This window comes from Marmota marmota, unplaced genomic scaffold (genome assembly GCF_001458135.2).
Source record: "Marmota marmota marmota unplaced genomic scaffold, marMar, whole genome shotgun sequence".
Taxonomy (NCBI): Eukaryota; Metazoa; Chordata; class Mammalia; order Rodentia; family Sciuridae; genus Marmota; species Marmota marmota.
Window position 1 is genome coordinate 8,019,200 of NW_025999969.1, and position 18,492 is coordinate 8,037,691.

The 18,492-nt window shown below is 34.1% G+C and overlaps 1 protein-coding gene across 1 annotated transcript in view; it reads right to left on the reverse strand.

The window, feature by feature from the left end:
• Positions 1-3,651: 3,651 nt before the first annotated feature.
• LOC125617083 (fibroblast growth factor 12-like) overlaps positions 3,652-18,492 on the reverse strand; it is an 82,123-nt gene continuing 67,282 nt past the window's right edge. Inside the window, exon 3 of the mRNA XM_048803967.1 lies at positions 3,652-8,581. Within this exon, the coding sequence (XP_048659924.1) occupies positions 8,463-8,581 (119 nt within the window). The 3' untranslated portion in view covers positions 3,652-8,462. The remainder of the gene's footprint in view (positions 8,582-18,492) is intronic.

The following is an 18,492-nucleotide window of genomic DNA, read 5'->3' on the forward strand; positions in this document are numbered from 1 at the left end:
TCTGTCTCTGTCTCTCCCCGCACCCCCTCTCTGCTTCCTGCTGTGATGTCCTGAGCCACTTTCCTCCATCACACTCTTCCACCATGATGTACTCCCTCACCTCAGGCCCGAAGTTGGCCATCTATGGTCTGAGACCTCTGAAACCATGAGGTGAAAAATAAACTTTTCCTCCTCTAATTGTTCTTGTTAGGTCTTTTGTTCACAGAAGCAAAAAAGCTGACTAAAACACTAATGATGATTTGCTTTGTAGAGTCCTTCACTTGGAAAAATGGTTCCTATACTTAAAGAGAATCTGCATTTTATCGTAGGGACAAGAATGGTTCTGGATGGGGAAACAGTAAGTAGGCAGGGCTCATGCTTCCACTTTGAGAACCACGTTCCAGAGGTCTGCACCTTCTGTATCAGAGAAGTGGATGGTTGCTTTCAAGCTAGCAGACAATTATGTTGGGTGTGTTCTAACAGGTCATAATCATTTATTTGAGTCAGGTCAGAAATGGTTCTAGCATGTAAGATGGAGAGTGAAAAAGGTTAAGTAGGTCCATGTCACCCTTGTTCATAATTTTTTGCTTAGTTCACTTGTGGTCTGCTGTGTGGCAGCATTTGCTGTTGATTGTGTGAGTGGGGCTGTACCTCAGTGAGACTGTTAAATGGTATTCTGATGACCATTATCCTAGTTAATTCGGTAGCCTGGTCCATCAGGCTCTCTGCTAGGTCCTTGCAGGATGAACTGGTAAAGATTTCTTTGTACAATTTTTAAGAGAATAATCTTATTCAAATTCATAGCGCTAAAAGAAAGAATCCATCTCTCTGTTAGCTCCAGGGTGCCTTTAATTGTTTTCCTGTCAGGGATATCAGATAGCAGATAGCTTATAAATAGTTTCCCATCCTTGTCAGATTGGAGATCATGAATGACAATGGCTCAAATTAGAGACAGTTATCTTGGAGGGCTGTACCTTAATAGTCTGGTGGTGGCATCTGTGAAGTCAGGATCTAGAGCAGCAGTGTGCAGTCGATGTAAAGTGCTGTGGTCACTGTGGTCATGCCCTGGACAAACCTCAAGGGCAGCTCGTGTGTTGTGAGAGACTTCTAATTCCTTACCAATATTAATTCTTCTTTCTTCTTTACTGAGGAAACCCCAGTTCTGGTCAATGAGACAAAAATGGAGGGGTTCTGGTAGGTGTACCATATCTTCCTACATCTTTGTTTGCCTTTATTTTCCTGTCCTAAATGTGAACAGTATCTGGAACTAGAATAGACATTCTGGAACTGTAAGCGAAATGTAACTTTCTGGAAAAAGGTACGAGTAATTGCCAAGACTTAGGCCCTGATGTTTTTGAATGGTAAAAACAATATCTTCAATATCTGTATTCAGACTTGTCACTACATAAAGTCTCCCAATTTATTTAAGTTACTCCTTTCATAGTGACAAAGGTGATGTCCAAGCAGATATATTATATTTCTGAAATGAAACTGCAGCAATGAAAAAACTACTCAAAAAAGTTGGGGGTAAACATAAGAAAACTTATTCAGGGCTAAGTCAATCAATCAAGCAGTAGGACAATCTGGAAATGTATAGATGAATCAAGACAATGAAGCAAAAAATGAAAATGGGGTTGGCAGAGACAAAGCAAAACATGGACAATGGGCTGATATGCGGTTCACATACTTAAGAGTTCCTCTTACTATGTTCTCCTTGTGTATGTCTTTGTACATCTCTCTGGGTCAAGGGCATATTTTTAAAGACAACAAATTGCACTGGGTAGGCAGGGACAAGATATGGGTGTGAACATGAGAGACATAGCATAGTGATATGCTGTCTCTTAGATAGCTTGCCAAAAAGGGTTGGCAAGATAATATGGCAATACCATAATGTTTTAAACTCCTGTCAAAATTAATTGTGAATGCTTGTGATTAAAAGAAAATATATTAGGTCATCTGCAAAAACAAAAAATCATAGTTGGAAGTCAAAGGTAAGTAAAAAAATTTTTTGAAAGAAGGTAACCCAAGGATGTACAAATACAAGGTTTTGCATAAATACAAAACCAATATGATCCACAAATGAAACATGCTGGTTTTGGAGGTTAGTATATTTGCCACCATCTAACATGTTCAAACATATGTTATCATCTGTAGAGGAGATTCAGTAAAGGTTTGGGGTGACATTTTGAGAAGCATTTTGCAATGGCTTAATCTTAACTGTGTTTTTTATAAGTATGAAAAGCAGATATGGTGTAAACCTCTGATCTAGAATAACCAAGATGCATTTTCTCTCCCCCTCTGTAATGGCCATTTCAAAGCATTGGATATACCAGATATGTAGAGTTGTCACATGTACTGCTTTTACCTTTTTTTCTTTAGTTATCCCTCAAACTCTCCTCTAAATTATAGGGTCTTTTTTTTTTTCTTGTTGTTGCTTTTGTTCTGTTCCCTGTCTTTTTTTTTTAATGATCCATTTTCACATGTTTATGTAAAATCCTATATCTCAGCTTATATGGTTGTTTCTATCCATTCCATTCATTGTTGATTACATCTATTTATCTCTTACTCAGTAACTCACATGGTGCTTTCTGCAGAGCAGACATTTAACAGTGCCTGGGGAACTGCATTTTTGGGTAATAACATCTAATTTCCAGGTTTTGGAAAAGGCTCTGGTTAGGTTAAATTGTCAGCACATCTCAAATTCCTGCCATGTTGATCATTCAAGTATGCACTAGTAACCCAAATAACCAGTGAGATGTGGGGAGATGTTTTCTGGGTGAATTTAAGAGGGAATTTCAAAGCATTGGACATACCAGATAAGAGGGAATGGGTGACATAAATGTGTTGTGTCTGCAGCTTCCAAAAGAATTCCTGACTTCAAAGAAGGAAATTTTTTTTAATTTTTTCCATATTTTCAAAGAAGGAAATTTTTACCAATGGAAACAAAGAGAGCTGAGAGAACAGCAGACAGATTAAATCTCACAGCAATGCTTTGAACCTCTGTGTGATAGTCCAGCTTGGTTTGGGGGATTCTGTACTAGCCACTAGAAGCATCTGAGCAAAGACACATCCAAAGAGTGCATGGACAAAATTTTGAATTACTTTTGATTTTTATTAAATTTGACTCAGTTTTTTTCCCCATCACCTCTTCTGAACATTTTTTCTTTATTTCATTTGTATTTCCCAACTAAGGTGTATTTTGCATGTGTACATACCTTTTATTCATTTTTGTCATTTCTTTTATTACACAGTGACTGTTTTTTCCTTTCATACCCGTTTTCCTCTCACAATCATTTTTGTGTCATTAGTGGCATATAAAATCTTAGTAATATGCTTATTGTAGCACATATTTGGGGGGGATATTACATTATATATGTATGTGTTTGCCTTTCTTAGCTTTAGTTTATGATCCCCAAACTCAAACAAGTGTCCAGTTGGCAAGTTGTGAATAAAAAAATAAATAAATGTTCTCTAGTTCTTAATCCACAAAAATAATATTTCCAGTTACAAGAAATAACTTTATGTTGAGAAAGTAATGTTTACTTTTGAATGTTCGATAAAGTTTGACTCATTTCCCATCTGCAAATCCATCTTGGATCTTTTCTATAGAAGACACGACACTTATTCAGCAACACTTTATGGGGTACACACTGGAAAAAGAAGAGAGAGAAAGACTTCTCAAAGAAGTTTAATGTTAAAAAAAATGGTGCCAGTATTTTGTCTACATGCATGAGTATCTCAAGATTTTAATTTCTTTTCACTTCAAGGAAAATTGTGATGTATAAACATTTTACAAATCTGGTCTCAAAAAACAATGATTTGAATAATCTGTGTTTTAACGCAAAAATGAATCATTAATTTTCTTAGTTTCTCATATAACATGTTTATTAGACATCTCAGTGTCGAGTTTCTTAAGATTTTAACATTTAACCTTAAGATGGAGCTAATACTCTTTTTGGTCTTGGGAATATATTTTGGACTTTCTCATCAACTTTGAGTAAAATGGATGACACTGTCCTTAAATTGTGCTTGGGGCAAAGACAAAGAAGCATCAGCTCATTTTTTTCCAACTAATAAAAAATTTAATGGTGCAGTGTTTATTATAACATCATTTTAATGCTATCATCATAATGTTAAATATTCTTACTTTGCCTCGGTATGGTACTGAAGCTCAATATTATCATTCTTAAACATCTGCAATTTTCACTTGTTTTGAATATAGATACTGAATTTTTAACTTGGATTTTGGAAAAAAAAAAATTCTATTAAAGATCAACATTTATCATCCTTTCCCTGTCCCTCAAGCATAAATTTTCAATCTATAAAATTTTCATAAATTTTCAAGTAAGACAACTTGTCCTGGGATATACTGGGAAGTATGATATTGGGAAGTCTCATATTATTAAGTATAGCTTTTCAAGATCACTTTTTAGAAATAAAAAAATTACCTCTGCATTAAAGAGAGAATTAAAAATCATTGAAGTTCTGAAGGAGTATGTGCTTTGATTATTGTTCCCACCTCTTTCTTTTTTTAAATATAAAGTGGCAATTTGTACTATTTTAGAAATATACATTTATATATAAAGTTTTGCATTCAAATCTCTTTATTTTTGATTAACTATGACTAAAGACCACAAATCAAATAAAAACTCTATATAATATATCCTCATTTCAGCATTTGTATATATACACATATCTATTTGTCAAACAATCCACTGTTTTAAAGGTGATTCTGACTTAAAAAAATGCTATTTACAATTTTATGACAAAGAAATAACCTCAGCCTTAATGGTATTAAAATGAGCAGGGAATTTTTATATTTGACTGGGTCTCATCTTTTGCAGATGAAACTAAGCAACATCATGAAAAACTTTCTCAAGAGCAAGGCCTTGTAGAGTAAGCCAACAGGGTAGAAGAATAGATTTCTGGGTCTATGTTTAAAAAAAAAAAGATTGATGATGTTGCCAGTCTTCTTCACCAAGAAACCAGTAGTCCCAAACTATAATCTCCAAACTTTTCAATGAATAACAATCAATTCATTCTTTATCCTTTACTCTTGTCTTAATACTCTCATCTCCCCATAATGGCACCCAAAGATCGCCAATTTAGAAAAAAATACTGAGTTATTGAGTTGTCATTTTCTTAAAAAGAAGAGTTCTTCTAAAGAAGTTTTCTAGATTGATATGAAGCCTATAAATAATCACATTACGGAGGCTGGGGTTGTGGCTCAGTGGTAGAGCACTCATCTAGCATGTGTGAGGCACTGGGTTCGATCCTCAACACCATATAAATAAGTAAATAAAGGTATTGTGTCCATCTACAACTAAAAAATATATTTTAAAAAATGAATCACATTACATTACATTGATGTCTCTTTATTGTGCCAATCCATAATGGCTTAAAAATGTTCTATGACTTTCATATGTATAATTAAAACCAAAATTATTACTATGATCAAGAATACGATGGCTTGGGGGTCTTCCAGTTTTCTGAAGCACAAAAATCTTAAAACTACCAAATGAAACTGCAGAATGACTTATTTCTATACTTTGAACTTAATTTTAAAATCAAGTTACTACATATATTAACCAGAAAGATGTTTTGTAAGACTCTCAAAAGTTTTTTTGTTTTCATTCTCAAGTCTACTGATTTTGAAACATATTACAGTAAGACTTTACAGTAACCATGTCTTAATTTATATCTACATACACAATTTCAAAGCTTTACTAAAAGCCATACTTTTCCTGGGAATCTCCCAGGGCATTTTTCTAAAAACTTTTTCCACTTGAAGGAGAAGATAGATGAGTTAAAGACCCAAAAATTGGAACAATGAAAAGTCAAAGTAATTAATAATTATATTTGGAATAAAACGGAAAACAAAGTATTAAAACTGACTAATTTTTGAAGGAAAAAGACAATTATAGTTTTATATTTCATAATAATTTCAAAACTTAGTGAATAATGACTGCAATAGGTTTTAATGTACTGTCAAAAAAGCAGCAGTCAAGTAAACCTTTACCCTGAGCTCTGAACCACATTTTCCTCAGGTTTATTCTATAAAAGAAATGAGTTGAAAATAAGCAAAACTAATTTCTAGAACATTTCATTGCAGAGAACATGTGCTTAATATGATATGGAGGAAATACAATACTCAGATTGGGTAGTTAGAACTCTGCTTCTTAACTGGTCTCATGAAAGAGACAGATGTGGGTCTGCATGACAAATAATGGGTAGTCACTGTAAGCAGAGAAAGGAATGTTGTTGGAGATTCCTATTTCTGTCATAATTTTCATAATTAACTAGATTAAATATATTGTCATGAAATCACCAGTGTAAGTAATTGTGAATTCTGTCCTTCGTGTTACTTGTGAAACCATTGCATGTGTTACTGATGAGACCATGTGCATTACTACAGAAGCTCCGGCGTTTCATGCTAAAAGAGCTTGTGAACCATTTCATTGAAGCCTCTTTTTTATTTTTTTCAAACAAAATAAAGCTTTATGCTTGGGATTTGTTTGGTCCTGGAAGTGACAGGGGTCTTATGTTGAACCAAGAGTGACAAAGAAGATATACCAAGATTTGCATTTTTTTTAACAAGGGTATTCTTTTCCTAGAAGAGTGACATATCATTTTTTTTTAATTAAATGCATTTATTTGTTACTTTCCAGATATTTTGATTAAACAAATATCCTTTGAAAATGTGTATTCAAAATCCTTGCCTAGTTGCATAATGTTTATTCTTTCCAATTGATTAGGCAAATTACTCCATTTTTTTTCTGGTAGCTTCCTGATAACATAAATAGTATACGTGGTGAAGGACAAGAACCACTATTGAAGAATAATGATCATGTGGAGTGAGGGAAACTACATTGACCTTGAAAGAATACAGCAATCCATGGCAAGGTTGGAAGTGAGGACCTAGAGCTGCAAAGTGTATATATTTTAGGGAGTCATATTTGGAACAAGACATGCTGGACAGTAGAGATATAGGAGAAGTTACATGCTAAGTCTTCTCATTAATAATATCCATAAATCTGCATACACTTTTAAACATTCTGTTTTGTTTTATTTTGTTGAAATTTGGATGTCTCTACAACATTTCTGATTTGTAGGGCTAAGTAGAACTATTTATTCCAATGCAATTGTACAACTTTCATTTCTTGGCTAATATTTTTGTCTAATACTTTAATTTTCCTAACTGTGTGTTTGCTTGCTCTTACACTGAGTTCTTTTTCATTCCTTTAAGCCACTCCCAGTTCAGTCCCTTGGAGCCATAGCTGCTAATTCCATAACTGTTTCTCCATGTCACCTGAAAATTCAGTGTACTAACAGTACCCTCTGTCTTCTAAGCTACAGATTTATTGTCAACTGGACTTATAAATGAGGATATATATCAACAAACAGTCCACCAGGTTCATAAGACGGTAAGCTAGGAATTCACAGCCTTGCCTCCCATTTTCTCATACAGTTTGGAAAATGCTATATACATAAAACTTCAACAAGGTACAAAGGGGAAATACATTGACCCATTTCCTTGGACTTATTTCTTTATGTGAAACCCATCTCTCTTTCCTGCTGCAAGATATGGTACAAAACTCTCTAAGACAACTAGACATGTACCTATACTCTCAAAGGTGTCCAAAATGCAAAAAAATAAGAACAAATATAAGAGTATTAGGACAAGAATGTTTTCTAAATGACTAAAAAATAAAATAATATCTTGTATTAATACTTTTGATAAAAATATATTCTCTTAGGAGAATTTGAAACTCTTGTTTATAAAGGAATTTATAAGTCAACTAATACCATTAGTTTCAATACAAGATTAATCTTTTGCCAAAAAAAAAAAAAAACAATCTTAATAGGTTCAAGAGTAATTTTTTGAAATTTTCCTTGATGTTAAGTAGTTCCTGGCTATACACCTTACAGGCATTAAAAAAGTATAATTCACATGTTCAATTCATGGCTAAAAAAAAAATCTTAGAGAAAGTATGTAATTGTGTGTCAATTCTAGATGTCCAAAACAAACAAACAAAAAAACCCAACATCAAACAAAACCACATATCACAGCATTATCAAAAGTTTAAGCCATTTAGAATCTAACATCAGTTTGAGAGTTCAAGTCTCAAAAACCCTTTCCTTCTAGGTAACTTCTTTTCATCTTTATTGTAGTTGTTTATGAAGTAGCCCTCTATTAAGAACAACACAGTTTGATGTTTATGGAGTCCTGATTTATTTTTCCTTTGCTTTTATGTATACTAATCTTTGTGCATGTGAATTTTCTACCACATTGCAACAGGCAAGCTTTGGTTCACTTTTCTCGTTTTACACAAAGGAAGATTTTGAGTGCAGAATCTTAGCTACTAGGTCCTGCATTGCCATTTTATTTTTCTCTCCTTGGGTGGATTATTGGAAGGACATGGGGAAAGGGAAGGAAAGAGTAAGGGAAGGGATAAGAGAGGGAAGAAGGGAAGAGTTCTCAGCTATGTTGAATCTTGATTCACGACTTTGCCTCCATTCATGGTTGGTGTTCCAGAACTTTTCCTTGAACGTCCTTGTTTTTCTCCAATTTCGTGTAGTGATGGTTCTCTGTACATACACACTGGAAAGCAAAATGACAATAATTACTTATGATAATGAACATCAATTTTGCTTCAATAAAATTCACAAATATTTACTTTAGGATATTCTTCACTTAATCACTGATTTTCCTCCACATTGTGAAAGGGTTTTAGTTTGATGTATAGTGGCTATCCCTGGTTCTCTTCCAGTTCTATAAGTCATAACCCTTTAAGCCTTCTTATATTGCAGTATGTAGGTTCTTTCAGTTTTCTGGTAGATAAGGTTGGAGTCTTTACAGCCTCCTAACCTATATAATAGGATTTCTATCCAGAGTTAGGGAAGAAATTGGAGGTAGAGCATTTGAAGTTAGAAGTAGCATTTTGCTTTTTTGGTCCATTTTCTGCAATTTAGTTTGGGAAGGGAAAAATATTTACTGACATGCTCCTAACCTTAACCTAACCACTGTAAGAATCATGACATTGTTGTGTCAAACTGAACTTTTAATTCCAAATTTCAGGACATTCTATAAGAAATGATATTGGAGAGGAGAGAGAAGAGGAAAGAACATGAATCAATTTCCCTGATTACTCCAGATTTTCTTTGTCTAAATTTTGGGACACAGCCCATGATTTTTTAGTTATTCATCAATAGGGAATGTGATTATGCAACCATGAGATTTCATTTTGCATCTATTTAATGGTCCTTTTCTCCTCTCTGCTTTGTCTAACTCTAAAGCCCAGTCTGCAAACTAGCATGGCTGTTGTGAGATTACTGCAACAGAACAATGTTTTCCAATTTATAGTTATTCTCCTAAGATAGGATCAATCAGCATGTTGAATCCATTTTTGCTTCATTAGACTGTTGCAAGTTAGACAAAACTGACTGTATATGACATATTTCACTGACATATCAGGAATTATTATTTCATCCTTCATTTTGGAAAAACAGCTAAGCATCTACATTTATTCAAGCATCACTCAATGGCTTAATAATGTGGATGCTATTTCCAACATAACATAGTTTCCTCTCTTGGGCTTGAAAGGTTAAGAGTACAAGTTTGGAAGTCATACTACCTGGATCCACATCTTTTATTAAGCCACTTTCTTGCTCCCTGCTCAATAAATCAAATAGGTATTTGAATTGCTGTATTCTTCCTTAGGAAAAAAAAATGGATGCTTAGATAAAGCAAATTCATTCTAGGAATTGTATGCAAATATAAAAAAATAAAGAAAAGAAAAGGACAGAAAGAGAACAAGATCTTTATCAAACTTACAGATTAAATTTAATTTTTTATGCTTGAACTTTCATTCTTGTTTACACCTCTGGAATTCAGTAATATATCTAAGTTAAGAAGGGGTATGAACCTCAATAAAATTTTAGAACTGAAACATAATCAAAATAGCATAATTCATTTAGAATGCAAAAAAGAAAGGAAAAAGCTTTTTTTTGTAATACAACTGCCTTTGATAGCTGTATCAATTCTGAATTGTGCAAAATAAATGCCAAACAACATACAAGAGAAAAATGATGCGTAAGTGTTCGATAAAGTTCATTGTTAAGTCCAAACTGTAAACCAAAACCTTTGTAACGAAAATAACAACCACGATGATGATCCCTTGAAAGATCCATCATTTTGAAGTATTCAAAGACATTTAAAATTGATTAAGTCATTTGATAATAATAACAGACCTATAAATATTGTAGGTAAGAAATTATCATCTTTATTTTTTCAAACATAAAAGAACCTAAATGTCTTCCCTAAAGCTAGATTGCGAGCAGGCAGAGAGAGGATAAGAATGCAGGGTTTCAAAGACCAGTAAGCCAGTAAAGCTGTAATTCATCAAATAAAGTATAAATGACTGCCGTATATTAGTTTAAAAGTTTCAACCATATATTAATCAGTATGTGAGCTGGCCTTACCTTTACTAAATATTTTAATGTCATCAAGCAATGATAACAATAAAAACAAATTCAGCATGGCTTTTATCAAAGAAAGAAAGAGTGAGCAAGTATGTGGAGAAGCTGAAATCCATGTGGACTGCCTATGTGGCATCTTTACTTGGACTTCTTAATAAGTTCTTTTGTCACACTATTACAGACAGTGAAATCCACTTTTCTACTCTTCCCCATTTTAATATATAGCACCCGGTTGTTCTTGCCCAAAACTTAAGTGTCATCACTGTCTTCTCTCTTTACCTAACAACCTACACTCTATCCATTAGTATGCTCCATCTGCTCTGACTTCTAAATAAATCCAAAGTCATTCTTTCTACCTGTGGCTATAAAGCCCTCAAGGAGAAGCTACCATCATCTTGTCTAAGATCCTGGCCAATTTCCTTGCAATCTTGCTCCAAATCTGTAATGACTTCCAAACACATTAGCCACAATATCCAAAGTCCTCAAGGAGGTTACCAGGTCTTATTTTATCTGGTTCCTGCCTCTACATCTTCTGCCCTTCCCCATTTAATCAATCCATTCCAGTCACATGACCCTTCTTGCTCACAAGTGACAAGCTTGGATTACATTAGGGTCTTTGGAAACAATTTTGCCTGGAAACTTCTCCCACATCTTTTCATGGTTTACTACTGAGATTCCATTCAAATGTAATTAATCTGTGTCATTTTTCCTGAGAGGTTTACCTTGACCTCCCTATATAAAACTGCCACACTTTTCCCCCTTAAATCTAATATCTAATGGTGTGTTTAAATATTTGCTCCTCTATTTATGTTCATTTATGTATTTATCGATTTATGCCTTTCTAGATATAAATGCCATGAAATAAACCCACAAATAAAAAACCTTTCTCTTAAGTACCACAGCATCCCTATTAGTTAGAATTGTGAAGGATGCTCAGTGAGTGTTCTATGATTATTTTACAAAGGAATACCCTTATCTATTATCTTCAGTGCCTCACTACAGAAGATGATAGCTGGAGTAAAGCTTAACTTTCTTTCACTTTTAATGTCAGTGAATCTTTACTTTCTCTAAAGTTCTAAACTTGGGCTGACTGCCCTAAACTGTACCAGTACATAGGTAGAACAGATGATTTTGAAAGAATACAGCAGTGAACATGATGTGATAATCTACATTTATCTAGCTTCTCTAGTTTATTGATATCTGCATAAACAAGTAATATGTCTCATCTTCATAGAAATAAAAAAATCAATGGCAAATAAAATAAAACAGCAAAATTAACAACATCCCTTTCTTTCCCCCATATGACCTATGGTAAATTATAGCCTAGAAAACAAAGGATAGTCTGAGAATCATAACAGCTAATGATTCCATAACTCAGTGTTTCTCAAAGTGTTTCCTCTGACCTGCCAACAGCAAGAGCAGTACCTACAACTTTAAGAACTTTAAATTACTGGACCAGCCTGGACATATAGAATTAAAAACTCAGAGGATGAAGTCCAGAAATTTATGCTTAAACAAGCCCTGCATGTGATTCTGGTTCACATTCAACTTGTAAAGCTGCTCTCTTTAGTGCTTATGTGAAAATCAATTCTATTGCTCTCTAAAAAACTGAATATTTGCCCATATGTCTTGCCTCTGCAGATGCTAATTTATAACAAGAACACATACAACAACTGATAAAGAAGTACAATGAATAGCTTTATATAATAACAAAGCCTATTCTCTTACACACACACAAACACACACATACCTCACATTCCTGTTAGAAAAAGCAGGAGGTCTAAAGTTAAAAGGCAACAGTTCTGGCCATAGCTTTGCCTTCTTCTAGCCCTAAGGACTTCAGTGAGTTATTTAACCTCTCTTAAGTTTAGATTCCTTATGTTTAAAATAGGAACAATAGGGCTGGGGATATGGCGCAGCTAGCAGAGTGTGTGCCTCGAATGCACAAGGCCCTGGGTTCAATCTCTAGCACCATTAAAATAAGTAAAATAAAATAGGAACAATAAATATTAATCTGCATATTTTGATGGTTTTGGCGATTCTCAAGTGACAATCCGATTAGGGAAACAGGTTGAAAAGAACAATGTGCTATGTGAATGGAATTTAAAGTAGTAGAGCTGCTACTAATTATTACTTCTATGTGGCTGCTGAATTCTTGACAGATTATTTGAAAGCAAAGTCCTGGGTAGAACTAGGTATAAATCTTTGTAAGTCCATGTTTCTCTGTAGCAGAGAGTTGGACCACCTGTGGGCTGGGCCATTGCCATTGTTGTTGTCAGGTTCTGTTTTTCTAATGGAATCAATATAATTTCTGTTTTGGATGAAATTTAGAAATTATGCACTCGAATAACCCCCATCCTCTATCAGTTTCTATGAAAAAATTGGAATATGATTAATCTTTTTATTACTACCAATTTAATCAAATTTTCCTTGGTCCTCTGTAATTTCCCAGAAATGGAAAGGTTAGATTGTTCTGTTAGTTAATGCACCATTAAAGATATTTAATTGTCTTAATAGCAGATCATAGAAGGGCGTGGGCAATTAACATGAAGCAATTTCACGCCTTAATTAATGTCACAAGGAATCCCTTTGGAACTGTAGGAGAATTTTAGTGCTGCTTTGGAAGCAATACACCATAAGAATGTACCCAGTATGACATAAATATTTATTACAAAGAGTTAACAGACATTGTAAATAAAAAGGTCTCTATCTTCATTTAGAAAGAGAGCAGAAACAGGGGCTGGGGATGTGGCTCAAGTGGTAGCACGCTCGCCTGGCATGCGTGCGGCCCGGGTTCGATCCTCAGCGCCACATACAAACAAAGATGTTGTGTCTGCCGATAACTAAAAAATAAATATTAAAAATTCTCTCTCTCCCTCTCTCACTCTCTCTTAAAAAAAAGAGAGCAGAAACAATATTTGTGTGTAGAAGAGGGAGAGGAAGGAGAGTTTTAATAAAGACTAAATTTAGAAACCAGCAAAAGTTGCTTTGAATGAGTTGGAATGGTGTGCAGGAAGAAGGTATCATAGGCCAGCAGAGATCCAGAATTCAAAGATGGAGAGAGCTAAGCTAATGTTTTCTCTGCCACTAAAGGGATCAGCATTATTTGAGATCCTGCTTTGCAATTTCTGTTTTTCTTTTTTAGAATAGTTGGTTCCAAAAGAGAATTTGGAAACAATCTATTGAGTTCTCATCCTAGATAATTAAAATAAAAATATCAAAATAAAATTGCCATTATTGTCTTCCAAATTGGGGCTTTACAACATAATGACTCCTGATTTGTTCTGTTCTTTTTACCTTATTACATAGTTGTTGAAGGGATTATTGTTTTCCCTCCAGATCCAATTTTCTTTCCCTTTAATACTTCAATGACAAGCCTCACAGCATTTCTAAAATACATAAGACAGGAAGACAAAGAAAAAGGCAACTTGTATTTGATCTGACAAAATTTTTCTGAGAAATTGAGCTGTCTTTCAATGTTTAATTTTCGTTTTATTTCCATGAAATGGATGGAATTTATAATTGACTTCACCTTCAGAGATGAATGAGGATGGAAAGATAAATCATTTCCTCAAAATGACTTAGTAAATCATTTCCAAAAGTTTGATCAGAAAAATCAGAATTTCTTTATTCTTGGTTATTTGATGTCTATTAGGTTACTCTTTCTCAGTGATCAATTTAGGAAAATAATTGGAATTACCTCTACTAAACTTCATATAGTAATTTAATCTAGAACTTAAAACATACCTATATTAATAATTTCTAGAAACTTTAAACTGTAACGTTTTAATATATTTAATTCCATGGTATCAGAGAGAGATTTTATGAAGTTTAATCCAATACGTTGATCACAATTATTTGAATAAATTTAAATTGCCTATGACCAGATTGATCAAAAGAAGCCCCAAAGTGCCAAATTCAGTTCCGAACACATTCTCAAATATGGTTGCTATCAGAATCTCTCAGACATTTTTTTCAACCTGTAGACTTCTAGGTCATACCTAAACTCAATAAATTAGCTCACAAAAGTTTGATCCTTCTGTAGAGATGACTCTCAGTTGATAGATACTGATCTTAATTTGGAAATATTTTTCTTTCTCCAGGACTCAGTCCTGTAAGCTTAAATCTTTGGAAAGTGCACACATTCTTTTCAGGGAGAAGGAACTTGATTCTGAATACTCAACCACCTGCAGAAGCTGTGTAATGAGCGTCTGGAAGGAAGAGGGAGGAGAAAAGGAGGAGATTGTACTGTGTTCTTTTTAAAAGTGTATTTGGCTGCTGTATCTGATGATAGAGAGGAGGTCACCAGCAAGACAATTTAAATCTGGGGGAGTTATTTCTTTCTGGTGTGAACAATGCTCTGAAAGGGCAGAACTGAGAATCACCAAGCCTGAGCTGTTGTCTTGAATTCCTAGGGAGGGAATCTGTGTAAGTAGTGGTTGATGTGCAGTGTACATGGTAATGGGCTTAAATATCAAGTCTATCCATCCTGTGAACAGATGCCCCTGCAACCCCTCATTAACACCTCCTGTGTTCTAAACACCAGATGAGGAATGAAAGAGTGAAATGGGCTGGTGGATAATTATCACTTTATCTCTAGGACTTAAAGAGCCTCAAACTGGTAAAGGTTAATTTTGGGAATTTGACATTCAAAATGAAACACTAGTAGAACTGGAATAAAATCAGAGATGTTTGGGGGGGAAAAGACATAAGTGAAAAAAACAAAAACAAAATAACACCTTTAACTTTTTCTCTACCGAGGGACCATTTCCCTTCAGAAAGGAGCAGCTCACTTACTATGAAGTATTGGACTCTACTAGGGTGTTGACATTTTAGTAGTGGGATTAGGGGTTTACACCAATTCCTTTAAAAAAAATGAAAATAAAATAATCAACAACGTTTTTGGTTAAATAACAATATAAATAAGCTTTTATGGAGCTATTATTTTATATTTCTTGTATAAAAGCATCTTCAAGTTATGTGTTTTATAATTTGCTTGAGGAAAGAAAATTATCTAAAACCTTCTTTAAAGACATGAGTTACGGGGAGAATGCCTTTCATCCTAACTTTTATCAGAAAGAAAGAAAATAAGAAAGAAAGAAAACAAAAAAGAAAGAGTGAGTACAAATCACACTTTTTTGGAATATCTCATTAAATTGTATTTTTTGTTCAATAATTTAATAAAGGAATTTTTTTTGACTATTTTTATGTGTAAATTCATGGTTTCACACTAAAGACTGACACACAATGTCACTAAATTTTAGAAATAATCTAGTCTAAATTCTAGAAAAGGAAAACTGATAGAATTCATCAGGAATAAAAGCAAAGTCTTCCTAGTTCTTTTTTTAAATTGATTCATTTATTTATTTTAATTAGGTATATATGACAGCAGAATGCATTTTGATTTATTGTATGCAATTGCAGAACAACTTTGCATTTCCCTGGTTGTACATGATTTACTGTCTCAGCATATGTGCAGTCATACATGTACCTAGGGTAATAATGTCCATCTCATTCCACCATATTTCCTGAACCCACTTTTCTTTCTTGTCCACATGGCTTTCCATGAACTGTCCTATCTGATCATCCACCAATAAACATTTTCCTCATCACGTTGGATGTACCTGTCTCAATTCTGAGTGGTTTAGATCTAGCTTATATCAAGGTATAGCATTTCTGCTTTGCTTTCTGACTTTCCTGAGTATCTGCATATTCATAGGCTTATTTCAGATGCAAGGAGAGTATAGTGTGGGGGTTAGGTGCATATGCCTAGGTATTGGGCTTTCAGATTGACAAACTCAATTTTGTACTTTTCTAGCCCTGTGATCTTGGAAAAGTTACTTAATTACTTTAAATATTAGTCTCCTCACCTGTAAAATAAGAATAATGACAAAGGGCTGTTGTCAAGTTGTACAGAGATAGAGTACACAGCCTGCCTAGAAAAAAATGTTAGATTGATAAATTATAAATAGAAGGGTTAAGACTAAGAGGAATGGGAATAATAGCAGTGGTGAGAATAGTTTTAGTATCCCTGAAGGGAGATACTAAACAGAATATTGCCTAACAGAAATTCAAACATATTTCATAATATTGGAAATTCAATTATATCAAATAAAACTGCATAGAAAATCATTGGGTCATTGTTCATATTTTATGTATGATGATGATGATATCAAAGCACATATAAGGTATAAAAGAACTAACCAATTTTATGTGTATCAAGTAAATTATAAGAGCATGAGGTCTCCATTAATCTCTGGGGACTCTTACTTCTAAGGGGAAGGTATATTTCAGATCAAAATGAAGAGAAGCAATTAGTAGACACTTATTCTAGATATTTCCTAGTCCCATGATACTAAATTTAAGTTAATCCCAGAACCTTTCTCAGGCTGCAGCCCCTCTCCCTGGTCTTCATGGAGGTAAAGCACTTCATTCTAAGGTCCGAATGCTTTGGCTTGAATTCTGGCTCTGCCTAGCTACATGATTCAGGAAAAATTGCTTAATGTCTCTGTGCTTTATTTTCAACTTTTGTAAGTGGACACAATAGTTGAAGCTAATTTGTAGAAATGGAATGAAAATTGAGACAATAATTGAAGCATATTTAGAGGAGTACTTCTGAAAATTAAGCATTTACATAACTGGTAACTAATATTGTTCACAAAATTGAACCTTGTTCTCCAAGATAAATGGCAGAGATATTTATAGAGAATTAAAAGATCTTTGGTCTTACAGAGACCCTGCATACAATAGAGGAAAAAGTAGGCCCAAATATTCATCATGTCAGATTAGGCCCTGACTTCCTTAACAAGACTCCTACAGAGCAAGAAATAAAATCAAGAATCAATAAATGGGATGGATTCAAACTTAAAACCTTCTTCTAAGCAAAAGAAACAATCAATGAAGTGAAGAGAGCCTAGATTTTGAGAGCAATTTTTTGCCACTTGTGTATCAGATAGAGCACTAATCTCTAGGATATATAAAGAACTCAAAAAACTTAACACCCCCAAAAATAAACAGTCCAATCAATAAATGGGGTAAGGAGCTGAACAGACACTTCTTAGAAGATTTAAAATTGATCAACAAATATATGAAAAAATGTTCAATATCTCTAGTAATTAAAGAAATGCAAATCAAAGCTACTCTTAAGATTTCATCTCACACCAGTCAGAATGGTAGTTATCGAAAATACAAACAACATTAAGTGTTGGCAAGGATGTGGAGGGAAAGGCACACTCATACATCGCTGATGGGACTACAAATCAGCGCAACCAATCTGGAATGCAGTATGGAGAATACTTAGAAAACTTGGGATAGAACCACCATTTGACCCAGCTATACCACTCCTCAATCTATACCCAAAGGACTTAAAAGTAGCATACTATAATGATGCAGCCATATCAATGTTTATAGCAGCTCAATTCACAATAGCTAAATGGTGGTATCAATCTAGATGTCCTTCAATAAATGAATGGATAAAGAAACTGTGGTATATTTACACAATGAAATATTACTCAACATTAAAACAGAATAAACATTATGGCATTTTCAAGTAAACGGATGGAGTTGGAGAATATCATGCTACGTGAAGTAAGGCAATCCCATACAACCAAAGGCCGAATGTTCTGATTAATTGAATGCTGATCCATAATGAGAAGGGGGGCATGAGAAGAATGAAGGGACTTTGATTGGGCAAAGGGGAGGGAAGGGAGGAGAGAGGCCATGGGGGCAGGAAAGATGGTGGAATGAGATAGATATCATTACCTTAGGTATATGTATGACTGCACATATGGTGCAACACTACATCAAGTACAACCAGAAAAATGAAAAGTTGTGCTGTAATTGCATACAATGAATCAAAATGCATTCTGCTGTTGTATATATCTAATTAGAATTAATTAATAAATTAATTAATTTTTAAAAAAGATATTTGGTCTAAATCAATTGAGCTTTTTATCTTCAAAAGTGATTCTTCTCATCACATTCTTTATACTTCACACCTAAGTTTTCATTGCCACAAATGAAAAAAAAAAAAAG